The sequence below is a fragment of the Amborella trichopoda genome, chromosome 10 (assembly GCF_054954075.1).
Source record: "Amborella trichopoda isolate Santa Cruz 75 chromosome 10, AtrichopodaSantaCruz75HAP2 v2.0, whole genome shotgun sequence".
Classification (NCBI taxonomy): Eukaryota; Viridiplantae; Streptophyta; class Magnoliopsida; order Amborellales; family Amborellaceae; genus Amborella; species Amborella trichopoda.
Window position 1 is genome coordinate 3,875,441 of NC_142345.1, and position 21,395 is coordinate 3,896,835.

The 21,395-nt window shown below is 35.2% G+C and overlaps 1 protein-coding gene and 1 long non-coding RNA gene across 7 annotated transcripts; one reads left to right on the top strand and one right to left on the bottom strand.

Moving 5' to 3' along the window:
- The first annotated feature begins 2,549 nt into the window (after positions 1-2,549).
- LOC18426991 (xylan glycosyltransferase MUCI21) lies at positions 2,550-10,169 on the top strand. 6 transcript variants are annotated; one of them, XM_088850396.1, is made up of 4 exons: positions 2,963-3,155; positions 4,035-4,139; positions 5,178-5,367; positions 8,327-10,169. In XM_088850396.1, exons 3-4 carry the CDS (start codon positions 5,244-5,246, stop codon positions 9,517-9,519), a joined length of 1,317 nt encoding a protein of 438 aa, XP_088706522.1. In that variant the 5' UTR covers positions 2,963-3,155; positions 4,035-4,139; positions 5,178-5,243; the 3' UTR covers positions 9,520-10,169. The 6 variants fall into 6 exon arrangements, with proteins under 6 accessions (XP_020518433.1, XP_088706522.1, XP_020518432.1 ...); XM_020662777.2 differs by lacking the exon at positions 2,963-3,155 and adding an exon at positions 3,502-3,772; XM_020662774.2 differs by lacking the exon at positions 4,035-4,139 and having other exon boundaries at positions 2,550-3,155.
- A 3,430-nt stretch (positions 10,170-13,599) lies between these two features.
- LOC110006644 (uncharacterized) lies at positions 13,600-19,067 on the bottom strand. The gene is made up of 2 exons (XR_002279729.2): positions 18,702-19,067; positions 13,600-14,086 (listed from the first exon to the last, which is right to left on the bottom strand). It is a non-coding gene; the product is annotated as an uncharacterized LOC110006644 (long non-coding RNA).
- Between the last annotated feature and the right edge of the window lie 2,328 nt (positions 19,068-21,395).

The window sequence follows — 21,395 nt, forward strand, 5'->3', positions numbered from 1 at the left end:
TGGGCGTCTTTGGAGATGCCACTCCTGGAATTAGTATATTGTGAAATCGACTTTGGGAGGATCTGTCGTTAAATAGCAACACTATAGCAGATATTTTCAAATGGAGATGTTTATATAAGGTGGTACATCTCTAAAATCTTTTCGAAAATGTTGTTTTGATGGTAGAAAAATATCAAATTGATCATCACAATATCTTACAATATATTATCTAGATCGGAAAATCATCGAAAAGGATGTGTCACAAAGTTCGAAAAAATGTTTTTTGAAGTTGAAGTTTGGTCAATAGAATAATTGTAGCTACTCAATTTCACATAAAATGGTCAAGATTAATATCTCTTGTACAAAATGTAAAAGGTCTCCTTCTATACTTAACTTTTTCACAAGGGTGTAGTTGGCATACGGACGCCTCCATAAGTATAGAGGTATGGTGCCCTTCAAATTTTATTATGGTATATAATTTTGATGTAAAATATTATTAGGATTATCTCAAATTCTATTTTTATATCTAATTATAAAATTTTAAATTTAAAAAATAGTTAACATCAAGTAGATATATAAACATATGAAAATCTTGAAAATGGATGGTGTAAATAACATGTTACAAAATGTATTATTTTTGAAACTTAAAATCTTTTTATTTTTTATAATCATACGTCTCGATGTCGAGATGATCAATCAAATAGGTTTTCAACATTAAAACACCTTTTTCCGATGGATCCGTAAGGAGCATCCGTAGTTCTATATGATAAGGTAGCCTCTTTATGTAAACTTTCTTTTCACAATCAAGAGCCTAATTAATAAGACATTGGGCCCACTCCCAATATAACGGCCGTTACTTTCACGTTTCGGCGGACTTCGCGCTCGGTAAACTAGGCGGACGCCCACCACGTCAGATAATCGAACGTGGCTATCCAGTCAAATAACTTTGACACGTGTCACCATGCTGCCGATATCCCGATACGGACGCCGGCCCGCGTCCCGACTTTTGCGCTTGTAATTTCAAACTAAAAAATTCTTCTGTTCTTATTTTTCCTATTTTCAAACAAAAAAATTCTTCTAGTCTTCGTTATCAATTTACCTTTCTTTCTCTAGAGAGATAAAACTTAATTTCGATTCTTTTTTTAGAGAGAGACAGAAGGTTATCTGCTCAATTTTCGAGAGAAAAAGTGCCATTTTTACTCCACTGTAGAGTTTAATTTGGGCGGGTTTCCTTACTCTTTTATAGAGAGAGATTGTATTTTTTAGAGAGAGAAAGTTTTTATATCTTTTTTAATTACCATTTGGACGCGGTTAGTATAAGAATGTGGGCTTTTTAATAAATTTATTTTTGAGATGGATTTTTATATAATAAAAAAAATAAATAAATTTTTAAAAATAAAAATAATAATTATATTAAAAAAATAATTAAATGGTTAGTTACAATTGTTTTTCGATAGACCACCTATTTGCATCCAAGATGCTCTATACCTCTCGACCGTATACTGTACGAATGCGGTCCAGCCTGCATAAAACAAAGTTTTTTTATAGCCCCTTAAAATTGCCATTTTTACTCAAGTAAAAAGTTTATATAAGATTGCACTTTTAAAATGTAGAATTATATTTACACCTCAAAAATCCATCGGAAAACGTTGTTTTAATGCTGAAAAACCATCTAAGTGATCATCTCGACATTGAGACGTGTGAATATGAAAAAGAAAAAAAAAAAAGACTGAGTCCCAAAAATAGTGCATCTTACAACACATTATCTAGACGGCCCATTTTCAATATTTTCATATGCTTATAGATCTACTTCATTTTAACCATTTTTTGAGTTTAAAATTTTATAATTAGATATAAAAATAGATTTTAAGATAATCTTAATAATTATTTACACCAAAATTATATATTAAAATAAATTTTAGAAGTGCGCTTTAATTGGATTGTTTAAAATTGCAACTTTATAAAAACCGCACCCTTTACTCAATTGTAGAGAGCTTAGTTTGAACTTTGAACCCAAGCTTATTCTAGGGGTGAGATCCGTTTGTATAAGGTGTCAACCTTATACAATCACGGTAAGGTGTGTCCCCGAATTTTGTTATTCAGGTGCCCAAACGGATTGCCCTAAAATGTATTTTTCACCCATATTATAAAATTGAAAGCTCCAAAAATATTGACATCTTTTTAAATATCTGACAATGGACAATCTAGATAAGGGTGTGGTTTGTATAAAGCTGAAGCTCTAAACAATCAAATTAGAGCCCAACTTTAAATAGTGTTGAAAAATATGGTTTCAATATTTGAAAGTTTTGTGGTAGCATTAAATTATATTTTCATCTTTAGTTATAAAATTTAATGTTTAAAAAATAGTGCAGAATGAGCATATCTATGAAATATTGAAGATCTTGAAAATTAACGATCCAAAAATACGTTACAAGATGTAGGCTTTAATTTTATGGTTTAGAGCCTAGGCTCTATATAAATAATGTGTGACAATATGTACTATAATTAATACTTTAAATTCAATTTTTCTTTAATAATTGTACATATCGAAGTGGAATTGATGAATTAAAGGGCTTTCTAATGTCCAAACAACCTTGGACAGTATAAAATTGTCAGCTTATAAAACTTTTTCCTCATCGATTGCTTCAATGAGTCTCTTTGCTCCTTTAAGAGCGAGTTCCTTTTGCTCCAATTTTAGAGAGAGAGAGGATTGATTTTGCTCCAATTTAGAGAGAGAAAGTAGTTACAGTGGCCCTAAACGGCCATTTTTACACCTCTATAGAGCTCAGTTTGAAGTGAACCCTTGTATGCTCTATTTCATAGTCATTAATTGCTTCCAGTGGGGCCTCTTTTTGTTCCTTTTTGTAGAGAGAGAGTTTCTTTTGCTCCTTTTTTTAAAGAGGGGATGTTTTTTTGCTCCCTTTTAGAGAGAGAAATTGATTTTAGTGCCCTTATATGGCGATATTCATTCCACTATAGTGCTTAGTTTGAATATTGACCCAAGGTTCTTTTCTCCCCTCTGCTTTTGCAGTCTTGCCCTTTTTTTAGAGAGAGAGAAGGTTGCTTTTGCGCCCTTTTAGAGAGAGCGTTATTTTTTGTTGGCTTCATTTTAGAGAGAGAAAGTAGTTACGGTGCACTTAAATGGCCATTAATGCTCCGGGGCTTGGTATGAACCAGTAAGCATCTTTTCTCTCTTCTATTTGTCTATGTTCTCTGTTTTCTTTACTTGAATGAGTGGCCTTCTTTTCACTGTTAATGTATTAAAGGAAGAGCAATTGTTGAACCAGAGGAAGCTTCTCTTTGAGCTAATATTACTCTGTTAAACCTCCGTTTTTACATCATGATCAAAGTTAGTTTAAACATACTTATATTCTTCCTTTTTCTTTAACCAGGATTAATGGTCTTTAATTGTTTTTGGTTATTGAAGGAATGGTAGATATGAACTAGACTAAGCTTAATCTGAGCTCAACTTTTTTTTAGTTGATAAACACTGTTGAGCCTCCATTTTTACCATTTGTATCATATAATGGTGCTTGTTTTACACCAGAAGTTTCCTTTTACAATCCATTTCCAACGCCTTAAGGCTCCTTTGGCTGGAAGTGTTTCCTTTACTGTTAATCCATGAAAATACTGGTAAAATGGACCACGCCAAGCTTAATCTGAAGTAGTAGGACTCTTCTTCCTTTTTTACCAGTTCTTGAAGAGTTATTTAGTACCTGGATCACTGGGTTTCTTTCTTCAGTTCTAGTTCATCAGAGAACATGAAGAACAAAAAAGAAGAAGCTAGAACCAGGTGGTGCTTTCTTTTGCAGTTCTTTTACATATTTTTTAATGCAAAAACAATTCTTTTTTTATCTGAACCAGGAAACTCTCTTTGTACTGTCTTTTGCAATTATTGAAGCCCTTTTTTTTTATTGGTAATTACTGAAGTTTTTTTTTCTCCTGTACCACTGATCTCCTCATTTCTTATCCAATTAAGACTGATGAAATCCATATTTGTTTATTATTCATCTAAACTTTATCAAAGCATCTGTTCTGTTTGTTTCACTGGTCAGTTGCCATTGAATCTGAGCCCTCTGTTTCTTCAAAGAACATCTCAGCCCTTGGTCGCCACGTTTTGGAGCATCTGTTTAGTTTCCCTCTAATCCACTATAGGATTGGTAAACCCTAAACAAAATTTCCTTTTAACCTTGTTCTCTTTGTGTTAAAGCTTTTGTTTTTTGATGTATAATTGGTATTTTTTGCCTCTTATATCATTGCAATGTTGAATATGGACAATTGAGAACCTTTTTCCTCTTCATTTTCTTCATCTTGGAGTTTTTGCATTTTAACTCCTAAAATACCAAAGCTTTATGCTCCTTTGTATTTCCCATGGAATTCTGTGCTTCCCAGTATTTCGAAGTGATAATGTTACAATTCTACTTACTCTTCGATCAATCAAAAATCTGAATTGTTTTCTCCTTTTCCCACATGTTATAACTTTATTCACTTTATTCACCCAAAAAATTCCATGTTATATCTTTACTTCTTGCATATTTGATCCTTAAACTCTTTTTTTTAAATTTATTTATCAGTAGTGTTTATCTTTAAATTCTTGAACAATGAATGGTATGCTTGTCCTGATATTTAGTCATTATTTTAGTGTTTCCTCCATGTTTTTCAAGTAGCAATAATCTCTTGTTGTTTCCTAAGTAATTTCAAGTAGCAGAAACTAAATAAACTCCTGCCTTTTTTGAGTACTTAATCAGGATCATTATTTTCATGTTGCTCCACTAACAACGTCTCCCGCAAGCTCTTTTTATGTCTTCTATTGAGGCTTTCCTTTTACCTGTATCCCCGATCAATTAACCACTATCCATTGGGACACTGATAATCTTATTTGCCTCAGTAGTTTTGTGTCTCAGAACCCAGAGCATCTATTAGATTCTGAACTACTTGAATAAAAGTTTTACATCCATCATGTTCTTGTAATACTTTGAAGCTTTGTTTAATTTGTATCCCTGCTCTTTACTCATATTCATTCGAGATATATAGTACTGCCGTTCGCCTTGGTTTTTGCTCATTATTTTATTGTCATTCATTATTTCCTCTGTATTTTAATGTATCTTCGTTTCCAAGTAGCATGAGCAGTAACAGAGCCATTAATTGAGTCTCTGCTCTTTTTAAGCACAATGTTTTGATCAATTTTTTGTTTGTAGATTCATGGGGTTTTGGATTTGAATCCCCTCATCTCTAAAGAACATTTAGGGTACATTCTGGTAACCATGAAGAGAAGACCTTCGATGCGATTGGTGATATTATCTTTCTGTGCTGGTATTTTGTTATTCCTGATGCATCGAGCTGCTTTGTTAATGACATTCAACTTTCCCCCACGGTTTGAAAATGAAGGTATGGCTTTTGAATTATGGTTTACCTTTAAGCGAAGAGATAGTTGTTCATGTTTGTGGGTGATTTATTGTGTTTTTGCTGTATTTCATGCAAGGAAGGCTTTTTCAGTCAATCCATGTTTAATAGTCTCATAAAATTTGTAAATTTGTTCATTGCATTGGGTTCTTCCTCAAGATTTGTCAATCCATGTGTTTTCCAACTACATTTCCCATTTCTTCTCATGACTGTAGATGTACTTCTCCTTTTTTTGCCTGTCACAATTGCAAATTCTAAATTGTTAATAAATGCTCAAATTTCTAATAAATTTCAGGTTTCTGATTGCAATTTTTTTAATATTAGTGGTGAAATTTTGGATGAATTTCTTCCAAAAAGTACCCAATTGTGGGTCAATATCCTCTCCAATTTTCAGCAAGATACTATAGAAAAGTCCAGGTTTGACCAAATCTCAGCAATATTTTTGCTTCAAATGTGATATAAAACATACATTCCAAATATAAACACAAGGAAAAGTATGCAATAAAACCATTCACCTTTGGTACAAAAAGGTCAAAATCATCTCCAGCAATTAAATGTGAAATCAGGCGGCTGACCACACTCGAAGTGTGAAAAAAAAATTTTAGAAATTTTGTGTGGTGGAATGACACAACCTAGTTGTCCGATTTTACATCTAACCAGCTTGAGGAGTTTATCACCTTTGACATGAAAAAACATAGATAGCATTAGCATTTTAGAAGTTTTTTGTCATTTTTCTTATCAAAGGAGAACTCTCTCTTGCGCTTTTAGTGGTGGTTGCTTTTCTAGTTTTCCTAATTAAATTGTTTCCTTATAATGGATATAAGAATAATTAGCAAATTGTTTCCTTGAAATGATATAAAAGTGGTTTATTCTTCCATTTCAAAAGTATGGTTAGTTTCTGACTTTTTTAGATAAGGAATCTGACATACTTTTCAAAGTGTTCCTCGACCTTTTGGCAGCTTTTGCTTTCCATGCTCCCCATATCTTATGAACATGGTAGTTGCAGAAACTTGTTTTTCTGATAGGTAGTTAAACAGGAACTTACTTCAAAGTAGCAGCACGTTAGAGAGAGACAGACTTTAATAGCGTTGAATGTCCTACTTTGTGACTATAAATGAATTATTTGTTGTGTGGGGCTGAGAATTCACCCAGTTTGGATCTGAAACCCAAATTTTGGACTCTTATCTGGATTCGGGTATGCATCCGAAATTTGGATTTGAATAGTAATTCGGATCGGATCTGGGTATAGGTGGATCTAATCTAGATCCGATCCCGTTATTAAAATGATATATATTATTTTATATATAAATATACATTAAACGATATTGATTTGTTATAGATTATTTTACGGATAAAAAATAATATATAAAATTTTTTTTGGGGTCTGATCAGGTTTGGATCCCATGTATACTTTTCAGCTCCAGATCCAGATCGAAATATTATGGATCTGATCAGGCCCAAATCCAAATCCAGATCCTATGTAAACTTTTCAAATCTGAATCTGGATCCCAATGGATTCGAACAACCCATTCTAAGCCCGAAAGAGAGAGAGAGAGAGAGTGCACATTTATTACATGTGCTTTGTCTTGACCATAAATGAACTGTCTAACAATTGATAAGACCTGTTGACAAAGATGTACCACATGCAAACCTGAACACACAACAATCAATATGGTAAAATGGGGAAGTGCCTGGTCCAGGAGAAGCAGTTAAAGACTCTTCAACCTTAACACAAACTTAGCTAACATCCAATAACTTAGTTGCAGAGTAAGCAGTCAATTAAAGACTTTCCAACCTTACCACAAACTTGCCTCTTACCCTATAACTTAGTTGCAGTGTTTGGTAGCAGTCCTTGAGTTAATGTTGTGGGGTACACAATTTCTAACATTATCCTCATCGGTCATTTCTCCATATTGGATTTCCATGAAGATATTGCTACCCACCACCATAAAGAAACTATCTTGTAGGGATATATTGCATTATGAGAACCTCATCAAGTTGGAAAGTCCTTGTAGAATATCAAACCTTGATATAAAATTACATCTTATTCATAGTATCGTTGTCATTTTGTTTTTGGAGGAAGATTATATAAGCCCGTGGACATATGTTGTTATATGAGCCCCATTGGATCTAGGGTTGTTTTTCAGATCCCAAAATTTGCATTCATGCTAATTTCATACTAGCAATGAAAAACAAAAGGCAAAATTATCAAAATGCCCATGTGATGAATTTAACATTGTACCCATATTGTCTGATTTGGTTTCCAAATACCCCCATAAAAAACCACATGATAGTACCAAAAATGTCAAAAGTGTAAGATGCTAAATAGTGCATCTCTCATGGGTATTATAATAAATTTCCCAAAATAAAAAAAGAACTCGCATAAAAAATATGGTCCAAAATGAGTTAGTCTTATTAGTGAAAAAATGGATGGTGAATCTAGGCCTTCAAGAACTCACAGTTACGCTTTTCTTTTTGAAGCTGATTACTTTCAAATAAAATGTGTTTTGCAAAATTCATCAAAACATAAATCCTGATATTTTGGCCCTCAGGATTATGATCTGTAGCATAAGCCCTTGGGCTTATAGAATCTTCTTCCTTAGTTTTCTATTGGTAAGGTTCAATGTCAATTGGCAGCTATTATTGGGTGCACAATTTCAGCATCAAAGTCATGGGACATTTTGCCATATTTACGTTTGATGAAATGTTGCCTCCTGCCACCATAAAACAAAATGTTATAGGGATCTTTTTTAAATGGAAGCTTTTGAATATTTCTTATAAAGAAACTTCTAAGCATTTAATATTCTGTCCCTTCTTATGTTTTCACTCCAGCTCGTTCTTTTATTTTTGTGATCTTTGTGTATCTTACTTCTCTTATAGTGAACATGGTAATGTTTTTGAAGGAAAAGCCTTAACCAAAAGCTCTTATTGTTTACATTTGCAGGAGAAAGAGAGAACTTTGGCCTTCCTAAGCCTTCCTCGCCATACCAAACCATTGCCTGTGACCGAACACATCCTCGATCCGACATATGCTCAGTGTATGCCCAGACCATCCTGCATCAAAACTCCAGCATCTTCTTCGTGGATTCCCCGAATGTCCCAAATTCCACTGAAAAATTACATCCATACCCCCGCAAGTGGGAAAAAGATGTAATTGCCGCAGTCAATGAGCTCACTATCACCACCAAAACCCCAAAAATGCCCCTCAATTGTGAAGTTGAGCATGAGGCCCCCGCACTCGTATTCAGCACTGGCGGCTACACAGGCAACCTCTACCATGACTTCAATGATGGTATTATCCCCCTCTTCGTAACTTCTCTTCACCTCCCAGAACCACCCATCTTGGTTATCACTAACTTCCATAATTGGTGGCTTACAAAGTATGCTGATCTTCTCATCCACATAACACCCCACCAAGTACTTAACCTAGATAACGAGACCCGGACCCACTGTTTCCCTTCAGCCACATTTGGCCTTCTAATCCATGGGGAGCTCCTTGTGGACCCTGCACTTACACCTAAACAACAGTCGATATATCATTTTAGTCGTCTCCTTAATGAATCATACACTCCTCACTACTACGTTCCACCACCACCAAAGCCTAGTCGGCCACGCCTTGTCTTGATAGTTCGAGAGGGCACCCGGACCATCTTGAACCAAGATGAGGTGGTCAAGACCATGGAGGAAACTGGGTTTGATGTGGAATTGTTCAAGCCCACTAGAACCACCGAGCTTAGAAAGGCTTATGCAGTGCTTAACCAGAGCCATGCTATGGTTGGGGTTCATGGTGCCGCCTTGACCCAATTCTTGTTCATGAGGCCTGGCTCTGTGTTCATTCAAGTGGTTCCATTAGGGACTGACTGGGCCTCTGAGGAATATTATGGTGAACCAGCTAGGAGACTAGGGCTTGATTATCTTGGGTATAAAATTACCGTTGGTGAGAGTAGTTTGGTAAACAAGTATGAAAGAGATGATTTGATTTTGAAGGACCCAAGATCAGTTGTGAAGAAGGGTTGGTTTAATACCAAGAACATATACTTGGAGAGACAGGATGTGAACATCAATGTTGTGAGGTTTAGGAGGTACTTGAGTTTTGCTTATGTGAGAGCCAAGAGGTTCATGGTTCATCAAGGTTAGGATGAATTAGGAAGGTTCATGGTTCATCAAGGTTAGGATGAATTAGGAAGGTTCATGGTTCATCAAGGTTAGGATGAATTAGGAAGGTTCATGGCTCATCAAGGTTAGGATGAATTAGGAAGGTTCATGGCTCATCAAGGTTAGGATGAATTAGGAATTGGTATAAGTTCAATTTTGGGAGGGAATGTATATGGGAATGTATATAGGCGAAGACTTTGAGCATTCCGATCATGGTAATATGGCAGTGGATCAAATCAGCATGTTTAGACAATACATGAGCTCACAAAGGCCCTTAATCTTCAAGTTTTTGTACAATTAATTTCTTCAGCCCAGAGAGATCTGTTCTTTGGATTGTGAAGTTTAATGTTTACAACAAAATGGCAAAAAGAAGAAGAAAAATATATAGAATAAATCAATTCTGATGTGAAACATCGATCTCAAGTCCAAGTTGAGCTTTTCTACTAGACGGATCATTTGATTGTGGACTGGATCATTGAAAGCTTTGAGGGTATTAGCCAACAGAGCAAAGATCAATGAAGGCAATAAGATAACATGACGTGATATGTTCGTATTATTTCCAATCATGGTCATGTAAAGATGAACAGTATTCTCATCATACACAGTTAAAAAATGTGACAAGCACTTTGAAATCTCAATCTCAATCTCTCTCTCTCTCTCATGCTGTGCTGTATAATACATAGCTGCATTGCGTCACATTTGCCAATTTCATTATTTTTATAGTAAAAAACTATAGTTTGGGTTTCTATTTCACTATCTGTGCAAGCATTGATATCCATCACGGTATTCCCACCCTTTCCTATCATGTATAGACCATTCAAAAATCATAAAGTTTTTCACAAGTACATTTACAACCAATAGTCTTCATCTTCCACGTTCTCCACTTTACCCAAATACTCACATTGACCCATCATCTTCACAAACCTCAACTTCACCCGAATAGGCCACTGACCTATCCTCTGAATTTTCTTCATCTCCATATTCGATTTCACTATCTGTGCAATCAGCCTTCGGTTACTATCCATTAAATGGTACTCCCACCCTATTCTATCCTATATACACCATTCTATAAACAACAGGAAAAAGACTTTCACAAGTACGTTCACACAGTCCTCTTCATCTTCATCAGTGCTTTATGTCCATCTTCACTCTAATATTACTGCATCTTCTTTTGGACTACCCCATCTGATGTGGTTCTTAGTCTTTTTGAGTGAATCTTTGCTTGAGGAACCTGCCATTTCCAGTTGACTCTTTGCTGAAAGCCAACAAAACCAGCAGCCCACCATTGTTCTTCTTGATTGGCCCTAGAACTAAAATCAGTCTTCGGTTTTTTCTCTCTCTCGATTTTGCATTCTTTCCTCAATGGCTTGGGCTCTTGGACATGAAGAACACGACTCTTTCCTTTGAAATTCTGGTTCATAGTGGCCATGCCCATGAAAGCTACCCCATTGAGCTCGATTTGGACTCCTGTTTGTGTTTCTTCCCTGCCCTGCCTTGTATTGTTGTTAGGGCTGCCAACATGTGGGTTTCGGGGAAGCATGTGGTGGTTGCGTGGCCAAGTGATGGACACCATCCCTGATGGCTTTCTTTAGGTTTTCAAAAAAACGTTTTAAGTTTACAAAAAAAAAGAAGTTTTTTTAGAGAGATAGTTGGGGTGAGCAAAACCATGTGCAGGTTAGGTGGCAACATGCCTCCATCACTTCCCCAAATAATTTTTTTTAGCCTTAAAAAAAAATTTATTTGTAAAATTTTAATTGAAAAAAATATTTTAGAATAGTTTTTCTTATAAAAAGAGTTTTTAAAGTTGGACTTACAAAATATATTCGTAGCAAGATTTTTAATATATATATATATATATATATATATATATACCACACCTAGTAGTAGTATGTGACACCGTTGGATTTCAATCCAAATCTCAAGATGGGATATGAATCCCTCACCTCTTAAAAAAAGTTTTTTTTTATTAACTCTGCCCCCTAATATGTACTCTCTCTCACCTTTCTCTCTACCCTGGCTCTCAGTATTTTCTTCATGTTGCTCGCCGAATTTGCATGCCTTGTTCTCTCTCTAACCTCCCTCTCGCTATCTTCTTCATGTTGCTAGTTTCTTCATGTTGCTCGCCGAATTTGCATGCCTTGTTCCCTCTCGCTATCTTCTTCATGTTGCTATTTTCTTCATGTTTCTCGCCGAATTTGCATGCCTTGTTCTCTCTCTACCCCCTCTCGCTCTCTTCTTCATTACCCTCCCTCTCCCTATCTACTTCATGTTGTTCGCCCTATAGAATCGCTATCTTCTTCATTACCCCCCCTCTCGCTACGCCCTGTAGAACCCCACCTCATCACATCAAGCGTTCATCCCTATAGAACCCCATCACGTCAAGCATTCATTCATCCCTATAGAACCCCATCCCATCACGTGCAATTTTCAATTCTCTAACCCAACTCAAAAGTCTAATTCCTCCCCAGAAATGCTTTCAGTGGTGGACCCATTTGATGATGATGCTCATTTCAAAGGCCATGGATCTTCATCCTCTAACTCTAAAACCTCTCCCCAAAAATGCTTTCAATGGTGGAGAAGACAACCATGAAACCGATTCCAAGCCCAAAAACTCAAAACCATATAACCCCAAAGTCTGATGAGTGTTCTTATAGAACTAGGGGTGGGAAATTTGTTTTTCATGTGAAGGATAAAAGGCCTTGATGAGTGTTCATGTGAAGGATAAAAGGCCTCTATGAGTGTTCTTATAGAACTAGGGGTGGGAAATTTGTTTTTCATGCGAAGGATAAAAGGCCTTGTCAGTTGGGGAATCAGCCATAAAAACCGCAAAAAAATTGAATTGAAAGAGAGTGATGTTTTACATGCTAAAAAAATCACCGCTACGAAAACAAATGGAGAGATCAATTTGAACCCAAATTTTGATATCCAAAATAGTGCTATTGTTAGATGAGCGAGAACAGAATACATCTAGCACCACTGGTTTTTCAATTGCTAGAAACCATTACAAGAGTGACTTTAGGGACAATGGTGGCTAGGACAATCAGAACTGTTGAAAAAACGGTGAAATAGTCATTGTACAAATCTCAGAGGAAACGACAAAAGCTGTTAATAATTGTTTGAAGATTGATGCGACTAGGATTTTGATCCACTAAGGCGAGCAATTTGCCAAGCCCATCTTAAAAAATGGGCAACGAAATTTGGCTAGCAACAGGAAGAAGAGAACGAGAGGAAAGGTATAGAGAGAAAGGTGAGTGAGAGAGAGAGAGAGAGGATCAAGAGGGGGAGAGAGAGATGAGAAAGAGGGTCGAGAGGGAGAATACAAATGAGGGAAAAGAGAGAATTACTTTTAAAAAGTAATTTTTTTTAAAATAGGGATTCAAATCCATATTGAAATTTGAATCAAAATCCAACAATGAAAATCCATTGATAATTTTTTGGGGTGCTGTATAGCAAGCTCTTGTAAGATCATTATATATATATATATATATATATATATATATATATAAACTTGAATAAACCCACTAATATAAACTTAGTGGTCCAAATTGAATCTGAATCAATCTAACAAACACGTATGTTTGGTAGTATTTGAATTTTTATTTTTTTTACACCAATTTAAAATCACTTAAAATTTTAAACGTGTGTTTTTCTCATCAAGCTACACCTAATAAAAATATAAAAAAAATAATAATTCTTGAAAAATAAATTGATCAAAATACTTTCAAAACTTTTCGAAGGTATTTTGATCAATTTATTTTATGTAAAACATTTTTTTGATATTTTTCAAAAGTTCACCTACCGGACATCCATGATCGTCAGATCGACGCAAATTCAAACTAGGCCATTGCACTCACTTGTTCCTGTGAGCTACTTGTTCCTGTGAGCTAGTAGGCTCACCCTAACACACACACACACACATATATATATATATATATATATGGGCTGAATACCCACCCAAAAGCCCACCAATAATCCATTTAGAATCATGTAACCGGCCTGAAAATGGATTATGGGAACCAAACGCCTTTAAAAAGGCATATGACCCCCCTCTTCCAACATCTCTTAAAAAAAACACTCTTTTTTTAAACCTAAAAAGGGTTTTTGAATCCATCACGTGGCCACCCAACCACTATATGCTTCCCCACCCCCAACACACACAAAAACACTACATCTCTCTCTACAACGGTTTCCTTTTGAACCCCATCCCACAAAAAATACCCCATCCCTCTCTCTCTGTAATATCTATAGAACGGTTCCCTTATGAACTCCATAGTCTCTCTTCTCTCTCTCTCTCTCTCTCTACCTCTACTTTTTGCTATCAGTGTAGAGCTCAACACCAACCAATGGGTTTGAGAGCAAAAGAGGACGACTTCAGGAGTGTGTTGGGCCCTTGTCTGAATCCATGGCTTGAAGTGATAAGTGAATCAAGAACTTAACCACATTGCTTAGAAGTGATCTTTAAGGATTTCTTCATTGGTTTCCCATGAGGTCCCCCAACAAATTGCTTGCCCTGGTCTGAAACTCTTAATCCATGGCCACCAAAGATCACCTAATTCGAGGAAAAACAGAGTCCCTCAAATCCAAGATGAAGACTCTAAAGCTCCCTCAAAACCAAGATATAAATGTATATGAAAAACCAGTGATGAAACAAACTCAGGAGAAAACCACCAAAATTAGCAGTGAAACCCACCCAAACACTCCAAAAACCACCAACAGAAACCGGCCGAGAGGGAAGTCGAAGAAGAATCCTAGAGAGCGATGATCTTTAAAACAAAGATTTTGAAACCATTGGAAATAGAGTAAAGGGGGAACCTTAATGAAACCAGATGGAGTAAATCTAAAGAGAGAAACCTAACAAAAACTTGAGCGAGAAGAGGGAAAGAGAAGAACTAACCCATAAAACCAACCAAAAAGTTTATATAACGATACAACCTTATAATGTAGACCTATGGATGTACCTAAAAAATCCATGGTAAGTTTTAATGTTGAAAAACCTTGATCATCTCATCATATGACCATAAAAAATAAAAAGATCTTCAAGTCTCAGAAATAGTGTATTTTACAACTTATTATCTGCACCGTCCATTTTCAAGAATTTCATATGTTTATAGATCTACTTGATTTTAATCATTTTTAAAATTTTAAATTTTATAATTAGATATAAAAATAGAACCAAACCCTCTTTTAAGAGAGAGTGAGAGAGAGATTAGGATAACAAATAGCGAGGAAGAGAGTAGAAAGGAGCAAATATATTATTTCTTTTAACATTTTGTGTATTTAAAACATTAAATTATAATATATAATACATGTATGGGCATTGGGGATGTTACATGATTTTTAAAAATTAAAAAAGAGAAAAGATTAGGTTTTTAAAAGGGTATGGAGAAAAGGGAAAGCTTTCTATGGTCCCCGTAAAACATAGAAGTTCTATCCTCTCCCTATCCAGCCATCCATTTTTCATCAAGAGAGCCACTCACCGTTTGATCTTAGATTTGACGTCTCCAAGTATTTTATTTTTAGTTTTTTTATTACAATTTTTCTGAATATGAAAATTGGTACGTACCATCTTCCTTATTGGGGGCGCACCTATAAAAAAATATTAACAACCATTTTTCGATAAAAATAATAACCAAAATACCCTTTGAAAATTTCAGGGGTATTTTGGTTATTTTATTTTATTGAAAATATTTTTTTATATTTTTTGTTAGTGCGAGTTTAATAGAAGAATCGACCTCTAAAATTTGGTGTCAAAACAGTTTAAAAATAAAATAGTGTAAAGACATGACATTGTTGTTGGGGCAATCTTAGCCCTCCATTAAGAAAATGGAAGGTTGGATAAAGGGGAAAATAGAACTTTTATGTTGTGCGGGAACTTTCCCTGAAGAAAAAAACCATAGGTTTCTTTGTTGTGCTTGTGTTCTTGCTGATTTTAAGAAAAAAAACTATAGGTTTCTTCGGTGTGCTTGAGTTTCTTAAAATTCTCCCGCATCAAATAACCTCTATATAATCTTTCGATGTTTATCTTTTCTTCAGGAACATCTCGAGTGCATATAACTACGTTGCTTTTCAAAAAATTATTCCTCCTAATGGAGTGAATGTACGAGCATATATCATTAGGCTCAAAAAAATCAAGAAGAGACTCTGTAACATAATAAAAATAATAAATCAAACTCTGTAACATAATAAAAATAATAAATCAAACTATCTTTCAAACCAATGCGGTACAAAATGATGTATGGCATGATGAATTCAAATCGCGATCATCATCAAACAAGAAAATGTTGGGGCACTAATTGAAAAATCAGTAAAAACGAGCCAAAATATGGGGGGCACTTATTTACTAGATCCAAATATAACAAACAGAAATAGATGCAAATGTGAGGTCCAAACGCCCATGTTACCGTGACTGAAGAGATCACCATTGTGTTCATGCCAACGAGTATAAAAAGATTGTCTACAAAGAGACAACTTACTTTTTTGTACAATGAGGATACAGTTATTCTTCTCGCTTATATTTCAAAATGAATGGTTGTAAAAATGTCATTGAATAGACATGAAGTTCCAAAAAAAAAAAATTTCTCGGACTTCATGATTCACCCCAAGCCATCCAACTGGACATTTAATGAGTGGGAATAGTTGTGACTTGTGACCACCTTGTAATAAAGATAAATGATATCTTTTTAGATAATCACTTTATATAAAACAAGGGTGTAGTTAGCATAAGGTTGCAACCTTAAACAATCAAAGTAAGGTGCACCACAAAAATGTATTATAAGATGTAATTTTGGTATAAAAAATTCTTAGCATGGCTTGGAAATATATTCAAATATCTAATTATAAAATTTTATACTCAAAAAATGGTTTAAATCAAGTAGATCCATAAATACATAAAAATCTTGAAAATGGACAGTCTACATAATGTGTTAGAAGATGCAAAATATTTGAAACTCTACATCTTTGTTTTTCATGTTTATTCTCAATGTCGACAAGATCAATTAAAGGGTTTTCCAACTTCAAAACAGCCTTTTATAATGGATTTTGTAGGTGCACCTTAATTCTACATTAAGGTTGAAAACTTATATAAACTGTTTACTAAAAACAACACCAATTAAAGTCAAATTAGATGCCTTGCAGAAGTAACATTTTTTGACATGGATGTTATGGTATCTTACACCATGAAATTTAGATGAAGAGGAGATACTGAACACATGGAAAACCAAGGAAAACTATCTTACTTACGATAAGGTGATGACAAGTTATTCACGGGGTACATAAAATCCCACGTCAATTAGTCATGCTGGGGTAAAAGGGAATAGATAACTCATGAGAGGAAGGCAACTATTGGAGGAAATTTAGAACGTAAATTACAATGAGGAATCGAGCTTGGGTCAAGGCGGTAACAGCTGGGTTTTCATAGCACTACGTCTCAAGTTCTATTCTTATTTAACCTTGTCAAAAACAAAAACAAAAAAGAGGAATGGCAGTGTGGAGTCCAGATGTAGCTCGTGTGGTCATGATATAGACACCACCGGGCAACGATGGACACCTTCAAGAGAAGTGATGCAGAGAGGCATGAAATACTCATGTCCTCTCGTGCTTTGCCTCTCTCCTTTTATTTTCCAGACATGTAACGGCCGCAACCAACCAATGACTGTGTCAGTAGTCGCGACCTGACTATGTCTGGAACACACATATGCACACATACAAAGAAAGAGAGATACATTTGTTGTAGATGACGGCAAACGCAGTGGACAATGTAAACAACAAGATGGATGAAAGTAGTGAAAATGGTTATCCTTGTTCTTCTTTTTGTTGAGGTCAGCACAACACCTGAGTATGTGTGTTTTTTGTATAATGTAATCTCTTTTAACTTTAATACAATGTCAACAGTTAAAAAAAAAAAAAAAAAAACGAGATATATGAAAGTAAATGATGCTCAATAAGTAGATTGAATAAGAATATAATTATATAAATTATTTCCTGATAGTCGAAAATAAAGAAGCATCAAGGGATCCAACACAAACCAATGTGTTTTGATAGTGAATGGTGTATGTGGGAAATGTTCTCTTCCAAGTAGACTATAGTGGAAAAGGGACATGACAGAAAAAAGATGACAAACTGAAGAAATAAAATATGGACTCAAGTCCAATACTATTACTAATAATAATGATAGTAACAAGTCATAGAATGGTTTGTTAGAGAAGCTCAAATTGAAGTTCAATCATTAAACAAAAGCACAGAGGAAGACCAGAAAAAGAAATTTCTGAAGAAGATAAACAGGAGAGCCAACGGCCCGAGATTCAATTCAGAACTACATGATTGTAAGCGATTAAAATGCTTCAGAGTCATAAAACAATTTATCATGTTTTTTAACCGCTTTCTAAAACAGATATCCACACCAAAAACCAAGAAAGCAAAATTTGAACCTTTTTCTAAAACAGAGGCCAGAGAGAAATGGATTATGAATTATTTCCCTAAAAGCCAGAGAAATGGGGACCATTTTCCCAAATGTATATGCTTAATCAGATGGTCGAGGAACAACTGCCTGGGTTCAATTTCCTAAAACCAACTCAATAAGTACCATTAGAACACTCTTAACAATGGCCCTAAAACAACATTTTCTACATAGACCATTACACTAAGTCCCATTATTAGGTAACACCATTGATGCCCCAAACCTAGCTGATTCAGAAACACTGCCTTAGGTCCTCATGATTCAGAGGCCATCACCATGAAACCACATATTTATACACAATGAATCCCCAAAACAGGGGAATCAGAGATATTAAGCCAAGAAGCCCCAGCAAATCAACTAGTGAGATGGTGATTCACAGAGATATCTAAGATGCAAGACTTAGATTCAAATGACTCGAAATATAATTTGCACAAAAACCAGATGATTAAAAAATACAGCTTGCTCCAACACCAAAGATCATCTCCTCTAAAACCAGACGATTCAATAGATTATTTGCTTTAAAACCAATCGATTCAAAAGATCATCTCATCTAAACACACATCATGAAAACATTACTTGCCGTAAAAGCAGGCGATGGGGCCACCATTTTCTAAACAGCCACGGACAAACATTCAAAATGAGGACAAAGTAAAACCCATAAAACAAACCCTACGTCCAATGGAACAACCATTAACGAGCAGGACCTCACCTTCGAGTGACTCAACAGGGTGTTGTCCTTGGCTTGTCGATTGTTTGGGAAGAACAGGAACCATGGCGTCTGAAACTTCCCTTAAGAAATCCGTCAAACATGAAAGTATTGTTGAGGAGAAACCCTAGAGCAAGAACAAGATACCCCAGAACGAAGCACCAAGACCACCTCTGGTTCGATATAACGAGGAGATGCAATGTGACAGAAACCCTAAAATTAGAGGGAGAGAGCATTGGTTTGAATATCGTTGAAGGGCCAGTGATGGTTATATAGATGGACTTGGCGATACTGTTATGACCGGAATGACCCTAGAGAGACATAAAAACCCTAATGCGCTGAGAGCAAGGCACCGTATCTATGCATCACGGTTTGCATACAACCATGTCCTATTAATATTAAGATATTGTAATTCTTAATTATACAAAAAGTTTTTTTAAGGTTGAAACCTTGCATCATTGATATAAGATGCACCTCAAAAGTATTGATGTTGGAGAATCCTCTAGTTGATCATCTCGACCTCGAGATGTATGAAAATGAGGAGAAAAAAGAATTTCAAATCCAAAAATAATACATTTTGTAACAAGTTATTTGGATTATTGATATACTCGATCAATACCATATTTTAAAATTTAAATTTTATAACTATGAATAAAAATAGATTTTTAAACCATTATAAAGTTTCCAACACCCGAATAGCATCTCTAAATAAATTTAAGCAGTGAAACTTACTAGTATAAAGAGGCAACCATATACAAACCTCACCCTTTTAATTATTTATGCTAAATTATGGACCCTTTTCTATCCATGTGTGTAGGATTCTAAAGGATCACCATTAAATTTGACACCGATCTATAAAAAAAATTAAATCTCACACCCATGTGATAACTTTTTTAGATATCCATGCTAAATTTAATGGTGATCCTTAGAGTCCTACACATATAAATGGAGAATGTCCTATAGGATCATTGCACATTATTTATTATTAAAGACTTACCATCCAGGAATTGTGTACAATAAGTCTTACGTATTTTTTAAGTTGTCATAGTCATCTCTATTTGTTTGATGTGAAATCGGGGGTTGGGGGTGTACTATTATGACCTTTTTATGCTAAAAGATAATTGGTCTAACTCTTAACCACCGGTTTCCAATCATTGATACGGGTGGCAATGAACCCATGCCTACCTCGGGAACCGTAGGGTATACCTGAACAAGTCTAGGTAGGGGTCCAACATTTGGACCTGGCGGGTTGGACTCGGGTCTAAATAAAACCTGGATCGGAACCCCATTCGGGTCTAGCTTTGAGTTAGGTTGGACCCGACCCGCACCCGTAAATTGTTGGAGATAAAATATTTCAAGCTCTATTTGTTTAGGTATATTAGAGATCGTATACAATAATAATTCATAATGATCTTTATTTATTACACGATAATAAGACAGTTTGAAATCTAACGGCGGTTTGTGATCTTATTGCCAATAATTTAAGTATATGATGGTAAAGAATAAGAAAAAAAAAAAAAAGCTCATAGTGAGAGTGACAATGGACCCGACCAAACCCAAAACCTGACAGGATAGACCTGAAACTCGATGGGTATGGGTATGGGTCCTTAAACTACTCCAAGACTCCGACCCAGGGTTCCACTTGATTCCACTCGAGGGAGTGAATGCGTGATATGCCCCCACAGGAGTATTTATTTTTGAAAAAGGCACCCAAGTAAACAAGGCAAAAAATATCTATTTTTGTAAATTTAAAATTTTATTTCGTTTTTCATATGTAAATTCATCGTGGCCTAGATCATGATTCTTTTTAAAAATTGAGATTTAAGATGGATTTTAGAGAGGGATCACATGCACGTGAGAGTATGGGGACTCATAGAAACCCCATATTTTATTTTTAGCAAGTTTATGAACTTCTAAAAAAAAGTTATTTATGGGCCATAAGTAAAAGTTTGCAATCCCCATCACCCCCTCTTTTATTTTTAGCAAGTTTATGAACTTCTAAAAAAAAGTTATTTATGGGCCATAAGTAAAAGTTTGCAATCCCCATCATGAGAAAGGTAAAAGTTGGGCCTTTAAAGAGACAAGCTAAGTTGAACTCGTTATGGTTATGGGTGCGGTTTGTGTAAGGTTTGAACCTTATTTATAGAAATAATGTTGTGGTACTCGATACTATTTTAAAAGATGCATCAAATCTATACTATCCAAATAAAATAGATGGTGTAGATTAATGTAACTTTATTTTTATAAAAAGTTACTACCTTATATAAACTTGTAAGTATAAATTGGCCCCTTTTTTTTTAACCTTTTCTTTTTCTTTTTTCTCAATATCCTATTATTTGCATCACAAAAACAAAAGTCATTTGGTGCGTATAGAAGGGGTTTGAACTCAAGACATTTTACGTCAAGTTCACGGGGAACAACTATTGTATATACTACATTTATGTGTCATGATCTATAAATAGGGATTGTCTACAAAGAGACTATTTATCTTTTATACATGGAGGCCACAATCATTCATGTCCCTTAAATCCTCATTCATTAGATGTCAAATTGGATGGCTTGGGGGTGAGCATGAAGTTTGAAACATTTTTGGAACTTTGTGTCTATTCAATGACACTCTTACAACCACCCATTTTGAAATCTAAAGGACAAGAATGATTGTGACTTCTATGTACAAAAGATAAATGGTTTCTTTGT

Excerpts from the sequence above, each read along its gene's own strand:
- LOC18426991 (XM_020662773.2), top strand. Across the intron at positions 5,368-8,326 it reads CCCACGGTTTGAAAATGAAG|GAGAAAGAGAGAACTTTGGC; the intron begins GTATGGCTTTTG and ends TTACATTTGCAG.